The 20,260-nt window shown below is 34.6% G+C and overlaps 1 protein-coding gene across 8 annotated transcripts in view; it reads left to right on the top strand.

Annotated features, from left to right (window-relative positions):
* The window catches only part of STAG1 (STAG1 cohesin complex component), a 453,259-nt gene that overhangs the window by 255,967 nt on the left and 177,032 nt on the right, over window positions 1-20,260 (top strand). For all 8 annotated transcript variants that reach the window (XM_059162692.1, XM_059162694.1, XM_059162691.1 and 5 more), the window contains one exon: window positions 15,814-16,018. In XM_059162692.1, coding sequence (XP_059018675.1) covers window positions 15,814-16,018 — 205 coding nt within the window. The remainder of the gene's footprint in view (window positions 1-15,813; window positions 16,019-20,260) is intronic.

Genomic DNA, 20,260 nt, shown 5'->3' with positions numbered 1-20,260 from the left:
ATTTATTTGAGAGAGAGAGAGAGAGAGAGAGAGAGAAGAAAACATGAGCAGGGAGCCTGAGGTGGGACTTGATCCCGGGACTCTTGATTATGGCCAAGCTGAAGGCAGAGGCTTAATTGACTGAGCCACCCAGGCGCCCCTCATGAGCATTTTTATAGAAGCATTCTGTCAGTGGCTTTCAGACTGTTTAGTCACATTCCATGGGAGGTAGGGTAGACCTTGCATTGTGACCCATGTATATAATGCCATAATTACTTGTTTTCATTTCTGTAATCCAAAACATTCTGAAATTCCAAAGGACTCCCCCCCCCCCCAATTTAATGGTGGCACAACTGGCCCAGCTAACCTCAAGCTATTAAAATTTATATTTATCTCAGTCATTGCGAATATTTACTTGTCTTTCTGGTAAAATACTAATGTTCTTGATGACAGGGGGCTGCCCCAGATTCTCTTGGATTGTGATGGGATATAAAGTATATGTACTATATTAACTTCTAAAATTAAAAAAATTTTGTATTCAGAAACATTTCTGTGAAACTACTTTTCATTTTAAAAAGGGTTTTTGTTATAACTTCATGAGTTTATATGTGGCAGATAGAAGATAATGAAGCCAAATTAAGGGGAAAGTGGTGGGTTTACTCACCAACTACAGTACTAACTACCATGCCAGGCTTGCAATACTGGTGATTGAGATCACAGATTAAAAAATAGTATGCATCTTGGAACTTCAGGAACTACTTAGAGTTTAGGACATTAGTTCCCAAACCTTGCTGCATATTAATATCACCTAGGGATATTTAAAAAAAAAATATCACCTAGGGATATTTAAAAACTAATGCCTCACTCTCTTCCTTATCCCCAGACCTTCTGATTTAATTTGTAAGGCATGTAACCTGGACATGGGATTTTTAAAAGCTCAACAGGTGACTCCCATGTATGAACAAGGTTGGGAGAAACTTTGAGAGAAAATGAGATTTAAGCTATAAAAACACTTTATATAGGAGAACAGAATGAGAGGAAATACAATTTGGATACACATGAAATTTCAAAACAGAATATCATTGCTTTGTAGTAAGATTCTGAGATAAATAGAAGATGAGGAATTCAGCAAAATGAAGATCATGATGTATCTGAGAAAATAGTCCTGTGAATATTGTCAAATATTCAGGTATATTACAAGAATAGAAAACTGTTACCAAAAGTGATAATGACTTAAATGTAGCAAATGAAAATTTTTCAAAAGGTATTTATTTCATAATCTTAAATATTCTAATCCTGATACATGAGAAAACTGATTAAATAAAAAAAGAATGTTTTGAAAACCACTATTTTATGAGTAAGTCATGAGGATAAAAGATACAACATAGGGAATATAGTCAGTGGTATTGTAATAATATTATAGATTTGACACTTGTGGTGAGCATAGCATAATGTCTGAACTTGTTGAATCACTGAATTGTACACCTGAAACTAATGTAACCTTGTATATCAACTGTTCTTCAAATAAAGAAAGAAAAGATTCTAAGGGAAAACATTCCTTGTTTCCTCTTTGACAGAACAACTAACAGTTTTATTATTAGAATACATTCATTTAAAGCAGAATTAATTAGTTTTTTTCTAAGGCTATTTTATCTTTAAGCATTTTAGCAAAAAACTGCATTTACATGCTTACCTATTGTTGACTATATAGTATCTTAATTGTTTTTGTTTCTTCAAAATGCTTTGTGGGTCTTTTAGTCCCCAGCAGTGGAGGGAGGTTAGTTTTGGTAAGTTGTATTTTGTGGTAAAATTCAGAAAGATGTGATGACAGGATCCATTGGATCCCAAGAGTTTAGAACAATGTCTGGTTTATAGGGAATAGCCAGTAGATAGATTTAGTTCCTATTGGAGCCAGCCTCTGGTACCTAAAGCAAAATGTAATAGTATCTCTTCCCCAGGTTATTAGAATCACATCTCCAAATGTAAACTCTTAAGTATGTTTTCCAAAGGTCAGTTTGAATAGTTTTCATATCATATATTGAAATGTGACATCTATGAAGGGAAGCTTTGCAGCACAGTACATATAACGTATTCACTTAGTGCCCTTTTAATTCTTGTCTATATTATTTTGTATTGCCCACAACTAAAGAGTTTTATACATTGTGCTCTTCTGTATGTACTTCTATGAATTTATTTATACTTAAGTATAGAACTTCTCATTTGTTTATCCATTTAAGCATTTATTAATCATAAGATTAAAAATTTAAGAAAAGTAAAAATAGTTAAATATTATACAAACTGAGAAAATATGAAAAAAATGCAGAAAATGTGGTAGAAGAAAACTCAAATTATCTCCAGTCCCAAATTAAAGTTTAAATTTATATTCCATCAATAAGACATTTTTTAGCCTATTGTCTTCATAGTGAATACCTATAAAGCTAAAGAATTACTCCCTTCTTTTCCTCTCCCCCATGCTCCTTCTCAGAAGGCAGGAGTTCTATTCTTATGGGGAGAGTGCTTAAGAAGTAACTGCCTGGTGATTGTTTCACACTTTCTTAGTTTTAAACTCAGTCTTATTTTCTAAATATGTGATAAATAAAAATAGTCAAAAGGCTTTTTTTCCTTCTACCTTTTGTAATCAGACCAAATAATAAATAACTCAGATAAATAAATAATCACTTATTATGTTATATTTATATATTACGTTCTTTATATATTTATTCATATTTATAATACTTGATCACATTTATTATCTGACTGTAGTTTGCAGCATATGTTTATTTACAGCTTAAATGTATGCATAACTTGATCAGTTTCTTCTCAGATGTCATTAGATCATCATGGCTTTAACTAGTGGTCTAAGATGAGCTTGTGCAAGAAGTGTTAGTGCCCCCATATTTATTATTCCCTTATGATTACATACTCAGATTTTTCTTTTTGTTTCTCAAATTCTCAAAGATTTCTCAAAATCTTTATGTTAACATTTAGAGACGAGTTAAAAATAAATATTTTAAAATATATTTAAATCTATTGCATTGATCATATGCAACTTACAAAATGAATAAACCAGTGAAGAATGCCATTTTTTAATATCAGCCCCCTTGAGCATTGAACTCTTCTGATTGTTCTCTCGGGATACCTCAGATACTCTTTGTGATATAATACAATCTGAAATATGGACCTAGTGAGGGCATACAAAGCTTATTCTACATACTAAATATTACTAATAACTTATTTTTTAATTTAACTAAAAATAAAGAGAAGTTTTACTTTATTTTTTTTTTTAAAGATTTTATTTGTTTATTTGACAGACAGAGATCACAAGTAGGCAGAGAGGCAGGCAGAGAGAGAGAGGAGGAAGCCGACTCCCTGCTGAGCAGAGAGCCCGATGCGGGACTTGATCCCAGGACCCTGAGATCATGACCTGAGCCGAAGGCAGAGGCTTAACCCTCTGAGCCACCCAGGCGCCCTAAAGAGAAGTTTTAATATTTTTTTGTAGTACACCACCCAGTTGGTGTTGTAAATGTTGCTTTGGAAACTTTCACATTGCAGAGGTAAACAGAATATTAAAGAAAGGAAGCAAAGTTGGAAGTGAGAAGTACCAAGGACAAGGGCTTAATCACATAGAAAAACTCATGAAGACTCAAGAAACTGTAATCATTTTGTATTTGTAATGTGAAAAGGCACAAAATAGGAAATAATATTACAGCTGTGTACTTTGAGAGTCAAGGGGAAACATGCTGAGGATAATAATAAATACTTGTCTTTACTGTGTGCCAGGCTATTGCACATTCTTCACATATATATAATACTCATGACATTTTTATGTGGTAGGTCTTTTGTATTATTATTATCTCCATTTTACAGATGAGAAAATGGAGACAAAGAGAGTTAAGAAACTTGCTTGAGGTCACATAATTAGTAAATGATAAAGTCAGGAATGAAGCCCAGAACATCTGGCTCCTGCGTTCATACTCATAACCACTACCCTGTTTACCTCATACACAACCTCAAGTGTATAATTTGAAGTAGCTTGGAAAGAGTCACTCAGGTAACAGCTGTACTCTGTCCACTTAGACAACTTCAGTCATACAATAAATTTCTGGCTATTTTTATTACCAAATGTCTTACAGCTGACCAAACGAGTTATGGAATTAAATTAGTATCTTTTTGAAAGGACCAATTATATGCTACTGATATATATTGAATCTTTCTGGAGTTAATCCATTCCATTATATTGTTTAAGACATTTACTCTCATTATGAGAAATGCTTAAATGAGATAGGCCAACAATAACATTTGTATCTGTGGGCACTGGCTTAAATCCCCATGTGATTTTGATTAGATATGATGAACTACATATTTAAGATGTAATTACACCCTGGTCATTTCAAGATTTTTATTTTTCAGTATTAAAATATATCTATAGGGCACTTGGGTGGCTCAGTCGTTGGGTGTCTGCCTTCGGCTCAGGTCATGATCCTGGGATCAAGTCCCGCATTCGGCTCCTTACTCAGCGGGGAGCCTGCTTCCCCCCACTCCTACTCCCCCTGCTGTGTTCCCTCTTTGCGCTCTCTGTCTCTCTCAAATAAATAAAACCCAATAAATAAATAAATAAATAAATAAATTCTATAAAACATGCTTTTTTAGTGATATGGAATCACATTTATATTTGCTAATCATTATGAAGACCTTTTAAATTATCTAGCTAAAGCTAGATATTAATTCTGTATCTTTTATGGATTTTAGGTGTAACTTTATTATAAAAACTGTCAAATGAACTGTTTAGTTGTCTTTTTTTTTTTTTTTTTTTTTTTTTTTAAGATTTTACTTAACTTGAGAGATAGCAAGAGAGCACAAGCCGGCGGGAGGAGCAGAGGGAGAGGGAGAAGCAGGCTCCCTGTTTAGCAGCAGGGCTCCATCCCAGGACCCTATGATTATGACCTGGGCAGAAGACAGCAGCTTAACCAACTGGGCTACCCACATGTTCTGAACAGTTTAGTTTTTCAAAGGATTATTTGTGTTTATTCAGTAAACATTTATTGAACACTTAATTTTTGTCTAACTTTTAGTTAGGAAGTATATACTTAGAGATTATAACAAGGTTATAGCTCTAGAAAATGATTTTGTGTTCTAAATGGGGAAGAATTTGTGAACTGATAGCAATAGTACCTTGAGAAGTTCAATAGTTAGGAAATACAAGACCCTATGAGAACCCAAAGGGTGAGGTTAATTATTTGAGATGTGAGAGCTTCATAAATTACCTAGCCCTAAAACTAGTTTTTAAAAATGAATAGAAGTTCACCAGAAAAAACAGGAAGGAGTTTATAGGGAAGATGGAGTTTAGGATGTATAGGAGAAAACATAAAGGTACAAAGCTAGAGAAATTAGGCTAGATAATTGATTTAATACAAATAAGCCATCCCCAAACCATTTTTGTTCTCCTCAGCATACCAGACAGTGTCCTAGATGGATGCTGGAGATACAGAGATAAGATAGGGGGTTGAAAAATATGACACAATTTTTATAGTATTGACTTGTGGAATTTTTCTTTCCAAATGTATTTTTATATTACTTCTTTAATTGATGTATATATGCCAGTTGAATTTCCTGATACTTTAAGGCTGAGGTTTGTCAGAGTTGAAAGAGTTACCTTAGACTTAATTAGCAGAGGTCTGATAATAAACAGCATTTTCTCTTTAATTGACTTATGACAGCCAGCCAAAATAATCTATGATGTAATTAATCTTTATGGCTATTTTAACTTAAAAACAAAAGTTCAAACAATATATTTAATAATAAATTTTATTTAGCCCACTCCAGAATTTGGTTTTTAAAAATGGATCTTTCAGTGGATCTTTCCAAGAGTAAGGAATATTGTTTTCTTTGTTCCCCTGACACATGGTTCTTACACATTCTGACTTTTTGAGGGAAAATAGAAATGAAAAACTCTTCAGTCACTGTGATATAGAAATGCATAGACTTGGGACGCCTGGGTGGCTCAGTTGGTTAAGCAGCTGCCTTGGGCTCAGGTCATGATCCCAGGGTCCTGGGATCAAGTCCCACATCGGGCTCCTTGCTCGGCAGGGAGCCTGCTTCTCCCTGTGCCTCTGCCTCTGCCTGCCTCTCTGTCTGCCTGTGCTCATTCGCTCTCTCTCCCTCTGTCTCTGACAAATAAATAAATAAAATCTTTAAAAAAAAAAAAAGAAAAAAGAAATGCATAGACTTGATTTTACATCTTAAGTACGGACTATAATATTTTTAGATAATGATATTTCAGAATTTGGAATTTCTTTTAGTGATTGCAAGAATTTGGTATTCTCAAGGATGTAAATTTGGTGGTTTCAGATACTTTTTAATATACTTTTTAATATACTCATTAAAAAAATCATGTGCCATTTGATAGAACAAAGCATATATGTAATATATATAGATATGTATGTAACTCCCCAACTTAAGAACTGAAATACTTGTGTGTTCCTCCACTCTCGCATTCTAATCCTTCTCCTGAGAGGTAATCAGTTATCTTGAATTTTGTGAACTTTTCTTTCTTTTATTGATAAATTATTTACCACTCTTAATGAAATGTTTGTGAAGATTCTTGGATGAGTAGGGACCAGATATTTTATGGTACTCCAAAAATTATTGGTGCCAATTTAGAGGAGAACATATTTAAAAGGACTGATTGCAGTCCCGTTGCTGCTTTGACCTCACATATTCTCATTTCTATTTGTGGCTAAGGAAACAAATATTGTCAAAATTTATGATCGATTAAGGAGAAAACTATAGGGATCATTTAGATATCCTTCCCATTATTTCTGACCCATATTGACAGTATCATTTTTGTGGTGATTCATTCATTTGATGAAGAAATAGTTGAGGGTCTGTTAAACATTCCAAACATTGAGGACAAAGCACTGAATAAACCAACCAAAAATCCCTTTCCCCCATGGGATTTACATTTTAGCTGGGAGAGAAAGCCAATGAATAAAATACATAGGCAAAATATTATAGTATGGTAAATGACAATAAATTAAATGATAATAATGAATAAAGAAAAATAAAGCGGAGAAGGGGGGAAGAGATTGGCAGTGGAAGGATGTTTTTAAATTGGTCAAGAAAACCTCTCTAAGAATGTGAGCTTAAACCATTAGCCACACTAATCCAAAAGAAAAGAGAGAAAGCCCAAATTCATAAAATTATGAATGAAAAGGGAGAGATCACAACTAACATCAAGGAAGTAGAAACAATCATCAGAAGTTATTATCAACAGTTATATGCCAATAAGCTTAGCGACCTAGATGAAATGGATGTATTCCTGGAAAACTATAAACCGCCAAAATTGAACCAGGAAGAAATCGACAACCTGAATAGACTGAATCTAGTAACGAGATTGAAGCAGTGATCAAAAACCTCCCAAAAAACAAGAGCCCAGGACCTGATGGATTCCCTGGGGAATTCTACCAAACATTCAAAGAAGAAATAACACCTATTCTCCTGAAGCTGTTTCAAAAAATTAAAGTAGAAGGAAAACTTCCTGACTATCTTTATGAAGCCAGCATTACCCTGATCCCCAAACCAGGCAAAGACCCTGCCAAAAAGGAGAATTTCAGACCAATATCACCGATGAATATGGATGCTAAGATTCTCAACAAGATCCTAGCCAGCAGGATCCAACAGCACATTAAAAAGATTATCCACCATGACCAGGTGGGATTCATCCCTGGGCTACAAGGATGGTTCAACATTCACAAATCAATCAATGTGATATAACAAATTAATAAGAGAAGAGAGAAGAACCACATGGTCCTCTCAATTGATGCAGAAAAAGCATTTGACAAAATCCAGCATCCGGGGCGCCTGGGTGGCTCAGTGGGTTAAGCCGCTGCCTTCGGCTCAGGTCATGATCTCAGGGTCCTGGGATCGAGTCCCGCATCGGGCTCTCTGCTCAGCAGGGAGTCTGCTTCCTCCTCTCTCTCTCTCTGCCTTCCTCTCTGCCTTCCTCTCTGCCTACTTGTGATCTCTCTCTGTCAAATAAATAAATAAAATCTTTAAAAAAAAAAATCCAGCATCCGTTCCTGATTAACACACTTCAAAGTATAGGGATAGAGGGAACATTCCTGAACCTCATCAAATCTATCTATGAAAGACCCACAGCAAATATCATCCTCAATGGGAAAAAGCTTGCAGCCTTCCCGTTGAGATCAGGAACAAGACAAGGATGCCCACTTTCACCACTCTTGTTCAACATAGTATTAGAAGTCCTAGCAACAGCAATCAGACAACAAAGGGAAATAAAAGGTATCCAAATTGGTAATGAAGAAGTCAAACTCTCTCTTCGCAGATGACATGATTCTTTATATGGAAAACCCCAAAGACTCCACCCCCAGACTACTAAAACTCATACAGCAATTCAGTAACGTGGCAGGATACAAAGTCAATGTACAGAAATCAGTGGCTTTCTTATACACTAACAATGAAAATATAGAAAGGGAAATTAGAGAATCGATTCCATTTACTATAGTACCAAGAACCATAAGATACCTAGGAATAAACCTAACAAACGAGGTAAAGGATCTGTACTTAAGGAACTACAGAACACTCATGAAAGAGATTGAAGAAGACACAAAAAGATGGAAGACCATTCCATGCTCTTGGATCGGAAGAATAAACATTGTTAAAATGTCTATACTGCCTAGAGCAATCTATACTTTTAATGCCATTCTGATCAAAATTCCACCGGTATTCTTCAAAGAGCTGGAATAAATAATCCAAAAATTTGTATGGAATCAGAAGAGACCCCGAATCGCTAAGGAAATGTTGAAAAACAAAAATAAAACTGGGGGCATCACGTTACCTGATTTCAAGCTTTACTACAAAGCTGTGATCACCAAGACAGCATGGTACTGGCATAAAAACAGACACATAGACCAGGGGAACAGAGTAGAGAGCCCAGACATGGACCCTCAACTCTATGGTCAATTAATCTTCGGCAAAACAGGAAAAAATATACAGTGGAAAAAAGACAGTCTCTTTAATAAATGGTACTGGGAAAACTGGACAGCTATATGTAGAAGAATGAAACTCGACCATTCTCTTACACCGTACACAAAGATTTCTCTTACACCATACACAAAGATAAACTCAAAATGGATAAAAGACCTCAACGTGAGATAGGAATCCATCATACTCCTTGAGGAGAACATAGGCAGTAATCTCTTCGATATCAGCCACAGCAACTTCTTTCAAGATATGTCTCCAAAGGCAAAGGAAACAAAAGCAAAAATGATCTTTTGGGACTTCATCAAAATCAAAAGTTTCTGCACAGCAAACGAAACAGTCGAAAAAACAAAGAAGCAACCCACGGAATGGGAGAAGATATTTGCAAATGACAGTACAGACAAAAGGTTGATATCCAGGATCTATAATGAACTCCTCAAACTCAACACTCCCGAAACAGGCAAACATATCAAAAAGTGGGTAGAAGATATGAATAGACACTTCTCCAATCAAGACATACAAATGGCTATCAGACACATGAAAAAATGTTCATCATCACTAGCCCTCAGGGAGGTTCAAATTAAAACCACATTGAGATATCACCTTACACCAGTTAGAATGGCCAAAATTAACAAAAGAGGAAACAACATGTTTTCGAGAGGATGTGGAGAAACGGGAACCTCCTCCTCTTAGACTGTTGGTGGGAATGCAAGTTGGTGCAGCCTCTTTGGAGAACAGTGTGGAGATTCCTCAAGAAATTAAAAATAGAACTTCCCTATGACCCTGCCATTGCACTCCTGGATATTTACCCCAAAGATACAGATGTCGTGAAAAGAAGGGCCATCTGTACCCCAATGCTTATAGCAGCAATGGCCACGGTCGCCAAACTATGGAAAGAACCAAGATGCCCTTCAGCGGACGAATGGATAAGGAAGATGTGGTCTATATACACTATGGAGTATTATGCCTCCATCAGAAAGGATGAATACCCAACTTTTGTTGCAACTTGGACGGGACTGGAAGAGATTATGCTGAGTGAAATAAGTCAAGCAGAGGGAGTCAATTATCATATGGTTTCACTTATTTGTGGAGCATAACAAATATCATGGAGGACGGGGTGTTAGGAGAAGGGAGTTGGGGTAAATTGGAAGGGGAGGTGAATCATGAGAGACTATGGACTCTGAAAAACAATCTGAGGGGTTTGAAGTGGTGGGGGGGTGGGAGGTTGGGATACCAGATGGTTGGTATTATAGAGGGCACAGATTGCATGGAGCACTGGGTGTGGTGAAAAAATAATACTGTTTTTCTGAAAATAAGTAAATCAAATTTTTAAAAAAATGTGAGCTTACGTAAACACTTGAAAGAGGTGATGCAGCAGTCATGTGTATATCTAGAAGAAGAGAAAATTTAAACTGCACAAATGACCCTTAGATAGAAATACACCTAGGGTATTTGACAACAAAAAGCACACTGGTTTAAATATTGGCCTTTGATTGTTCTGTTGTCAGTAGTTTTTCAAAATATAAAACACTTCCTCCACATTCTTTTCTTTGCATGACATTAACTTTTAGTTGACAACAATCTAGTTGTCTTTTAAAGTATCCCACATTTTTGTTTCTCTTTCTTCCTCATGGTTATCATTTAGCTTGTTCCTAAATCTCCTGTATTTGGTAACTGAAAGTTAGGTCTAAAGGCTTCATTCTATTACATTTACATATGTTTTGCAAGGAAATTTCATAAGTGATGCTGTGTACTTCATATTGTATCACAATAGATAGTACATAATGGCAGGTTGTCCATTTATTAGTGATGCTACAATAGATCACTTACAATGTGATGCCATTGAACCTTTTTGTAAAAGTAGTTTTCCCTTTGCACGTATCAAATAATTTGGTACTTTGTTAACATTCTGCTTATGCCACTCAACTTGCCATTCAGTGGTTTAAATATCTATTGATGATCTGTTTCTGAAAATTTGAATTTATTTTGAATGTAGAAGCCAGTGTGGCCTGAAGTCTGGAAATAGGGTATTCTATACCAATCATTTATTAGTTAAAGGGTGTTTTCTCTTATGGGACATAGTAATTAAGCATCCCTAAACAAAAGTTTTAGGCCTCAAGAGAATAATGGGCAAACAATTATTTGTTTTGTTTTTTGTTGTGAGTAAATCCACCAGTAAATCAAACAAGAAGCAAGTCATTTTTCTCCAGGAGTCAGGTCAGTAGATTTTATTTTTTCAATATTTGAGTATACATCATATCTCCTCTTTTGTCCGTCGTCATCATTACTATCTTAGTTAGGTGCTCTCTGCATTCCCCCTTCATTTTTGGATCTGTTGCAGTGATAAGTAGTCTTTCTTTTAAAGATTTTATTTATTTATTTGACATAAAGAGATCACAAGTCGGCAGAGAGGTAGGCAGAGAGAGAGGAGGAATCAGGCTCCGCTGAGCAGAGAGCCTGATGTGGGCCTCCATCCCAGGGCCCTGAGACCATGACCTGAGCTGGAGGCAGAGGCTTAACCCACTGAGCCACCGAAGCACCCCAGAAATATTTTCTAAACCTCTCATCTGTTTATGATCCTTACTTGCTCAAGAATTTTCAGTGGCTACCCATTGCCTCCAAAATAAAGCTTGCCTTTATTTTAATGAAGAGTTTATATGAAAAGAAGGTTCCCTATAATCTGGCCCCATCTTTTCTCTTGGTTTCCACCGCAAAATCTGGTTTAGGTTGCCAAACTTAAAGCAGTTCTATACTCTCTTTCCATCTGTGTTTTATAGGAATTTGCTAATCTTATTGCTTAGAGTGATGTTGACCCAATTTCTCCTGCCCAGTTGCCTCTGCAGAAAACTGGCATTCCTTCCTAAGTAGTACTGTCTACCCTCATAACGCTCCTATCATTCACTTGTTTATTTTTTATACGTCCTTCTTTTCAACTAGAAGTTCTTTGGAGGATGGGGGAAATGGGAAGAAATTGTCTAAAAAGTATAAACTTCCAATTATAAGATGAATAAGTCCTAAGGATCTAGTGTACAGAATGGTGTTTATAGTTAATAGTACTGTGTTATATACATGAAAGTTGTTAAGAGAGTAGATCTTTAGTGTTTTCACCAAAAAATAAGAAATGGGTAATATAATGTGCTGGGATGTGTTAAGCTAATGCTCTGGTGTTAATCATTTTGCAATATATAGGTGTATTAGATAAATTATACAGTATTATGTATCAATTAAATTTCAGTCTGAAAAAAATAAAGTAGGAGTTTTTAGAAGCAGATTCTTGGTGTGCTCATCTTTGTATGCTAGAACTAGTGCCTGGATCATATTTATTGCCCAGTAAATACATGAATACATGAATGGTTGAGTGGGTGGATACTTTCTCTAAATAAGTATTTACAGATCTCTGTTAATAGTATTATAGCAATAGTAGTATATATCCTTGGGTATATCTATTGAAATTAGGTAACCAAAAGCCAGTGTTTTATCAAAAATAGGTGATTGTGTGTGTGTGTGTGTGTGTGTGTGTGTGTGTGTGAGACATTGTCCATCAGTTGAGTTAAACAATTCTCTTGGATTTACTCTTAAGGAGTATTTTATCTCTTTTGATACCTGTAGTTCGTGACCAGATAGGGTTCCCAAATATCAAATGCTTAGGAATTATGCAGTTAGCTTTCCACCTCTGTCACCTGCACGAGCTCTACCTTGCAGTGGACCTGGACCTGTTAATAAGATTGTTCTCATTTTAGAAGCTCTAAATTTTGTAGTTTTTGTTGATGACTCTTATCTCTGAACCTTAGTATCCTTTACTTTTTATTCTTCCATCACTGTCCCCAAAACTTCTAAAATAAACTTTTCTATTAGTTGCTTGTCAATGCATTTGGGAACAGATCCCTAAAGTTCTTCCTTGGAAGAACATTCACTAGACTCTACTGTCCTCCAGAGTTCCTGTAGTAAACCATTATAGAGTTAAGAATTCATGGACTTGGGACGCCTGGTGGTTCAGTCGGTTAAGCTACTGCCTTTGGCTCGGGTCATGATCCCAGAGTCCTGGGATTAAGTCCTGCATCAGGCTCCTTGCTCAGCAGGGGGCCTGCTTCTCTCCGCCTCTACCTGCTTGTGTGCTCTCTCTCTCTCTGTCTCTCTGTCTCTGTCTCTCTCTCTCTCTCTCTCTCTCTGAGAAATAAATAAATAAATAAATAAAATCTTTAAAAAAAAAAAAAAAAAGAATTTATGGACTTTACAATCCCAGAACCAGAACCCTGTCAGTGGATTAGTGGATAAAGAAAATGTAGCATATATATATATGATACAATAAAAAATTTATAAAAGTATAATTGCACACACACGATACACACAATATTATTCAGCCATTAAAAAAGAAAAGAGATCTTGCCATTATGACAACATGGATGGACCTTGATGTTATTATCCTCAGTGAAATAAGACTTAAAAGGACAAATACCGTATGCTCTCACTTATATGGGGAATCCAAAACAAACAAACAAATAAACTCCATGGAACTCACATAAAGGATTAGTGATTGCCAGTGTAGGAGGTTTGGGGGCAGGCAAATGGGTCAAAAGGTACAAACTTCCAGTTATAAAATATGTAAGTCATAGGGATATAAAGTACAGCATGATGACTATAGTTCATCATGCTGTTTTGCATATTTAAAAATTGCTCAGAGAATAGCTCTTTAAAGTTTTAATCACAAGAAAAAATTTCTGTAACTGTATGGTGAGAGATGTTAATTAGATTTATTGTGGTGATCATTTCACAGTATATACACTAAATCATTATATTGTATACCTGAAACTAATAAAATGTTATATGTGAATTATACCTCAGGAAATAAATCGATAAATAAAATATTGTAGTTCCTTTGAATTTTTTAAAATTTGGATTGGTTTTGTGCTACATTTGAATCTTTTGAAGTATACTTAGTTTTCTTTTATTTACTTCTAAGTGCTTATTTTTCTGCCTTTTCTTTAGCTGTTGGGTTATTTAGGTGGGTTATTTAGATAAATTACATTCTTTCATGTTGTGAAGGAGTACTACATGGCTGAATCTCACAGTTGGTACAAAGCATGAGAAGCTCTACCCTAATGAGCTTTTATGATATAGAAACAGCAGCAGCCTCTTGAGACACCTTTGAGAAGAAGCTCTCACTTTACTTTTACCCTCTCCCATCTAGCCCTGACACTCCTAATCTCAAGGACTAGGAAGATTCAGCCAGCCCCTTCAGTTCCTTTTTTTTGAGGCTTAGTAACCCCCTAACACTCATACAGCACCAAAATTTTAACTACCTTTTGTGGTATTTGACCTAGTGCTAAGAGCTCTTACCTATCTCTTCATTCTGTTCTCTTTTCTGCTATTCCAAGTATTATACTAATTCTCTTTTCTAAGATACCAGCACAGCCCAAGCCTTCCCTCATAACCAATTTTTTAGCAGCAGTTTGATCTAGAAGAAACAAACAGCCATAAATTGAGAATATTCAGATACTGCGTTCACAGAATTTCTCACTCTCCAATTTGTGAATTTATATTTCTCCACCAAAATGTTTTAGGCTAGAGTAGGAAACTTCTAACTAATTGGGTTCAATGTGATTTTCATGTTGTTTTTTGGTTTGTTTTGTCTTATTTCAAATAGCTAACATACAGTGTGTTACTAATTTCAGGGTAGAATTTAGTGTTTGTCTTGCTGCATATAACATCCAATGCTCATTATATCATCTGCCCTCCTTATTGCCCATCATCCATTATCCCATCTAGTTTATGTTTTTAAACAAGATGATGCAAGCTGGTAATACCAAGAGCCCATATTAGATTTCTTTTCTTTGAAAAGTTAATAAATCTGCTCTATAAAACAGAGTTAATAGAACATTTATAGTAAAATTGGAAGAAACAGGGTTGCAGTTTCAGGTGCAAATAATTAGTTTTGGACTTCTTTTTTTTTTTTTTTTTAAGATTTATTTATTTATTTATTTGACAGAGAGAGAAGACAAGCAGGCAGAGAGGCAGGCAGAGAGAGAGGAGGAAGCAGGCTCCCTGCTGAGCAGAGAGCTCGATACGGGGCTCAATCCCAGGACCCTGGGATCATGACCTGAGCCGAAGGCAGCGGCTTAACCCACTGAGCCACCCAGGCGCCCCTAGTTTTGGACTTCTTTTTTTTTTTTTTTTTTATAATTTTTTTATTTTTTATAAACATATATTTTTATCCCCAGGGGTACAGGTCTGTGAATCACCAGGTTTACACACTTCACAGCACTCACCAAATCACATGCCCTCCCCAATGTCCATAATCCCAACCCCTTCTCCCAAACCCCCTCCCCTCGGCAACCCTCAGTTTGTTTTGTGAGATTAAGAGTCCTTCTTAAATAAAGTATTTTTGAAATTCTCATTTCTTAAAAATTCTATTTTAAAGAATTGGTAGATGCTATGTGATACCGAAATCCTGATTAGTTTGATCTGAATTCAGTCACAAATATCATTTCCAGTCTAAACTTTCTCTCATTTTTTGTTTTTACTTTAAATTATCTCAACTAAGACCCAAATTTAACAACATCAGAAGTGGTTGTTTTTTTTAATGTTGGTTCAGAATAATGAATTAAATAGTTGTTCTAAATAACAGATTTGAACATGTCATGAATTATTTAGTTGTGAAAGATCAAAAGAAACAAACAATAAATATAAAGCTATCAGTGTATCAGTGTAAGTCACCTTCAATATTTGTCCACATCTACTTCTGAGAAGAAAATGTTCCTTTATAGGTAAGAAAGAAAACTTGGATCAAATTGCTATTATATGTCAAATTTTATATGTTCTTTTTATTCCTTTTAGGACAGTGGTGATTATCCCCTTACCATGCCTGGACCTCAGTGGAAAAAATTTCGTTCAAACTTTTGTGAATTTATTGGAGTCCTGATTCGACAGTGTCAGTATAGCATAATTTATGATGAGTATATGATGGACACAGTAATCTCCCTTTTGACTGGTTTGTCGGACTCCCAGGTCAGAGCTTTTAGGCATACAAGTACCCTTGCTGGTAAGTAACCAACATTTTATTCCTTTTCATTTAGTTTTGTTAAATATGTTCTATTGCTGTTTAAGTGTATTTAGATTAAGTATTTAATTACTGTGCTCCTGAAAAAATACCATCCTTTCCCTCCCCCAAATTCATCTGAATGGCTTCTGTTATCTGTTTAGGTAAGATGTATGTCTATTTAGTAACTGGCATTTGATTGCCTTGATTCAGTGGAAATTGAAAATTTTTTTAGGCTAGCTTATCTGAAGAATTGATGGCTTAGTTTTCACTCTTATCTAGAGAACTTCTCAACCAAATGTATTTATTTTTTCTTGTTTCTCCATAACAAGGGAATTTAGCAATTTAGCAATTGTTCTGTTTTCCCTCAATTATTTTAACTATGCTTACCTAAAATGACTGGCTTTTTTTTTTCATCTATGATGTAGAGCCTAAACTCATGTGTGTAAATAATCCCAGATTATATCCTTTTTCGTAGCAGTAACTTTGTATTCATCTTACACATTATATTGATGAACATCAGATTTAATTTCATTAATTGCATTTCATCTTCATTTAAATTAAATTTATCATTTATTGAATATATTTAAATCATTGGTTCTCAAACTTTTGCATGCATCAGAGTCATCTACAGGGCTTATTGAAACAGCTTGCATGGTCTTACCCCCAGAGTTTCACAGATTTTGGTTATGCTGATGCTGATACGTTGGGGAATATACTTCGGAAATGCATGGTTTAAAATCTTGTCATTTTCTGGCTTAATCTATTGCCTGAAGCCAAAATGATAATATTATCTAGAGTCATCCATATTTTTTTTCCTACACCTTTTTTTATCCCCGCCCCCATTTAATGTAGTTGATTTATATTTGTGTCCATTATTCTCTTAGTTACATGTGTATATGAAACAAACATGAAACACAGTTTTTCAAGAGTAACATTTTCCTTATTATTAGGAAAAGAGGAAGATGGCCCAATTTTATCTTTTTTAAAAAAGGTAAAATAAAAATAGTTTATTGCTGAAAAAAATTTCTGTACAGAACAAACACCAAACAGTTTAAATTCTGTGTTTTGAGATATCTTCTTCCTCATTATTGGGAAGAAGAAGAGATTTTTTAAAAGGTAGTACAAATACACTATTTATTCTTTTTAAATTATCTGCTTATTATACTTTTTTCTTTCTAATTTCATGACTTTTCGTATCTTAATTTTAGTTTGTTTTTTTCTTTCTCTTTATATATTCCATTTAGTGTTCATCTCATTTTCCTCCATGTACAGTAATGCCCATTTAGCTGGTTGTTAGATGCTGTAAATGCAGCAGTTTGAAATAAACAGAACTTAAACGTGAGATAGAAATTGCTTTTGAATAGCCAAACTTGCTCTCATAAGAAGTTAATTTTTGTTTCATAAGACTAGAAGAGAAAAGGAAACAACAAATGAATGAAAGGCAAATATGAAATGCTTTTAGAATTTAAAAGCATTATGGAATGCTTTTAGAAATGCTCCTGCTTTTAGAATTATTAAATAACAACTCATACCAAAAAGAAGACAAAAAATTTTGCTTACAATGTCAGGAAAGAAAAAATAGGGCTTCTCTGTTGGGACAGGATACTTTATTTTTCAGAGTACTTCTCTTTAATCCAGAAATCTGTGTGCATTCTATGTAAAAAATTAAACATATGCCACATACTGTGTGTAAGAACACAAGGGAAAGAATGATGTAGAAATAAGCAGAATAGTTTTACTTTTAAAATGTCTCAGTTGCCTAAAAAATGCACTTTAAAACATTTGTGTTTGTCCCCACTGCCATGTAAATGAAGTATTACTGTATTTTACTGACCTCACAGTGTATTTTACTGACTTCATTTTACCTCCTAACCATTGGCCCATTTTCAGTGGCTTTTATTGTTGTATTGTTTTCTCTGTATTTATCCTTCTGGCAATCTATATTTGCTAGTTTTACATTTACTTAAATATATTTTAATTATAGCTTTTCTCCTGTTCCTTTTGAGCTTTTCTCCTGCTCCTTCTAGTGCCTTTCTGCTTTTCTTTTCCCACAGTTTACCTGTGATCATGATAGCTTTTAAACTGCTTGATAAATGTTATTTTGTTTTCCCTTATACTCTTTGTATATCAACATCTAGTCTGTATGAATCTGAAGTTATTCAAAAAAATTAGATACCAAGAAAAATGGAAAGAAATCAACATTGTGTTTATTCTGATTTTTTAGAAATGGTAACTTACTTTTCAGGTCATTTTAAAATTTACTTCAAAATATTACTATAATTGCTATGTGTCTGTATTCATGATCATATCTTCCAAGGCTCAGTTTCATCAAATGTGGGACTTAGTCACCTGTCCTTCAACTAAACACAGAGATTTTGCTGAGTACTTAAGTCCAGACTAGATAATAACTATCCATATTTTCAAGGTTTTTTTTTTTTTCCCTCGTCTTTGCCCTCCTCTCTGTTTTTTTTTTTTTTTTTAATGGTATGTATGCAAGGGGTAGATTAAAAGATAATCATTTTTATTCACTTTGCAGGACGAGTCTTGGGGACTAGATAAAATGGGCAGGAACATTTAATCCTCTGCTTCAAAGACTATGTGCATGGACAGTTACAAGGCAGTTATTGCCAGATATGATTATCGGCTTTGGAATAAAATGCTCCTTCACATTGCTTATATCTTAGCTGAGAAGAGAGACAATCAGGTTAGTTGTTCTGTAGGGTACAGATGTGATGAGTTCCAGAGCTTCATAAGTCATCAGAGTGGTCTTATCAGTAGTACTTTTAATTGGTTTTCCAAATAACTCATTTTCTTATTTGTCAGTGTTTATGCATTGCATTTAATTGTGTACTTTTACCATATTTTTATTAAAAATTCATTATTCAGTAGCTTTTTAGGTCTGTTTATTCTACAGTTCATAGTAGTATCATTTTCCACTGGAGGTAAATTGTGTTTCCCTTTTTTTTGGAATTCTTTTTTCATTAAACTGAAACAGACTGTTAGCTGTTACATTTTATATTTTCCTTATTTTATTTTTTCTGTTCCCTTATTTGGAATTTTAAAACATACTCTCCCATTTGTTTGACCTTGTGTTTCACATTTTAGTACAATTTTCATTAACTATTAATCTTTAGAATTAAAAACCCATATTTCTGTTCCAAATAGTTATCTCAGTTGGACATATTGTGCATATAGTTAAATAAGTAACATTTTGTCATTATTTTTGGTGTATTTAGAATCTGAGACTGAGCATATTTTACTCCCCATTTTGATGAAATTTTCATGAGGAAATAGTCTCTGTTTTTCCCCAGGGTCAAAATTAGATAGGATTCCCTTTGTTCTACCATTTTGTTGTTTCGTATTATGAAGACCGTTCTACTCTCAAAGAGTCTATTTTTAAAATCTGTAAATTATTTTTTAATGAATTTTTTTTAAGATTTTACTTATTTATTTGACAAAGAGAAAGAGATCACCAATATGCAGAGAGAGAAAGGGGAAGTAGGCTTCCCGCTGAGCAGAGAGCTCCATGCAGGGCTCCATCCCAGAACCCTGAGATCATGACCTGAGCCAAAGGGAGAGTCTTAACCCACTGAGCCACCAAGGCACCCCTATAGTTAAATTTTTTTAGACATTTGATTTAAAAATGTATGCCAGTACTTTACAGTGTTAATTTTAAATTTCTGTTAGATGGCAATTTGCAAGATAAGTAATGTTGATTTAACTTTTTTATTTTTTGCTGTTTTCTCACCTATATAATTTTCTATGTTATAAATTAATATTGACTGTCACTTCACTATTAAGGTGGAAATACTAATTTGAACAAAGGGGGATTAAGAATACAAAAATTGTATTAATAGCGTGGTAATTGACTTTAATTCTTTCTAAAGCGGATTCTGAGAAAATTAGAAAATGTGGTTAAGGTTATCATGTGACAGTAAGGTGGCCTCAGTATGCCAGTAAGCCAGTTTTCATCATAGTTAATTATAGGTCACTCTCAGACTCTTAAGGGAGTAAGTATTTTTTTATACATTATTGTTTAACATTATCATGTTTACATATGGTTGACTTTATATTGATATATAATTCATTGTTGATAAATATTTCTAACCAAATCAGAACCTCTGGACTTTCTTAGTCTGAGGAAAGATACGGTATATGAAATTGTTTTGTTCTCCAGCCATAGACTGAAAATCATTTTACTTCAGTAAATTGGCATCTTTTCTTTGGCTCTCAGTTGCTAAA

Source organism: Mustela lutreola, chromosome 2 (genome assembly GCF_030435805.1).
Source record: "Mustela lutreola isolate mMusLut2 chromosome 2, mMusLut2.pri, whole genome shotgun sequence".
NCBI classification, from domain to species: domain Eukaryota; kingdom Metazoa; phylum Chordata; class Mammalia; order Carnivora; family Mustelidae; genus Mustela; species Mustela lutreola.
Note: the sequence above shows the minus strand (reverse complement) of the source record. Positions and strands in the feature narration are given on the sequence as shown.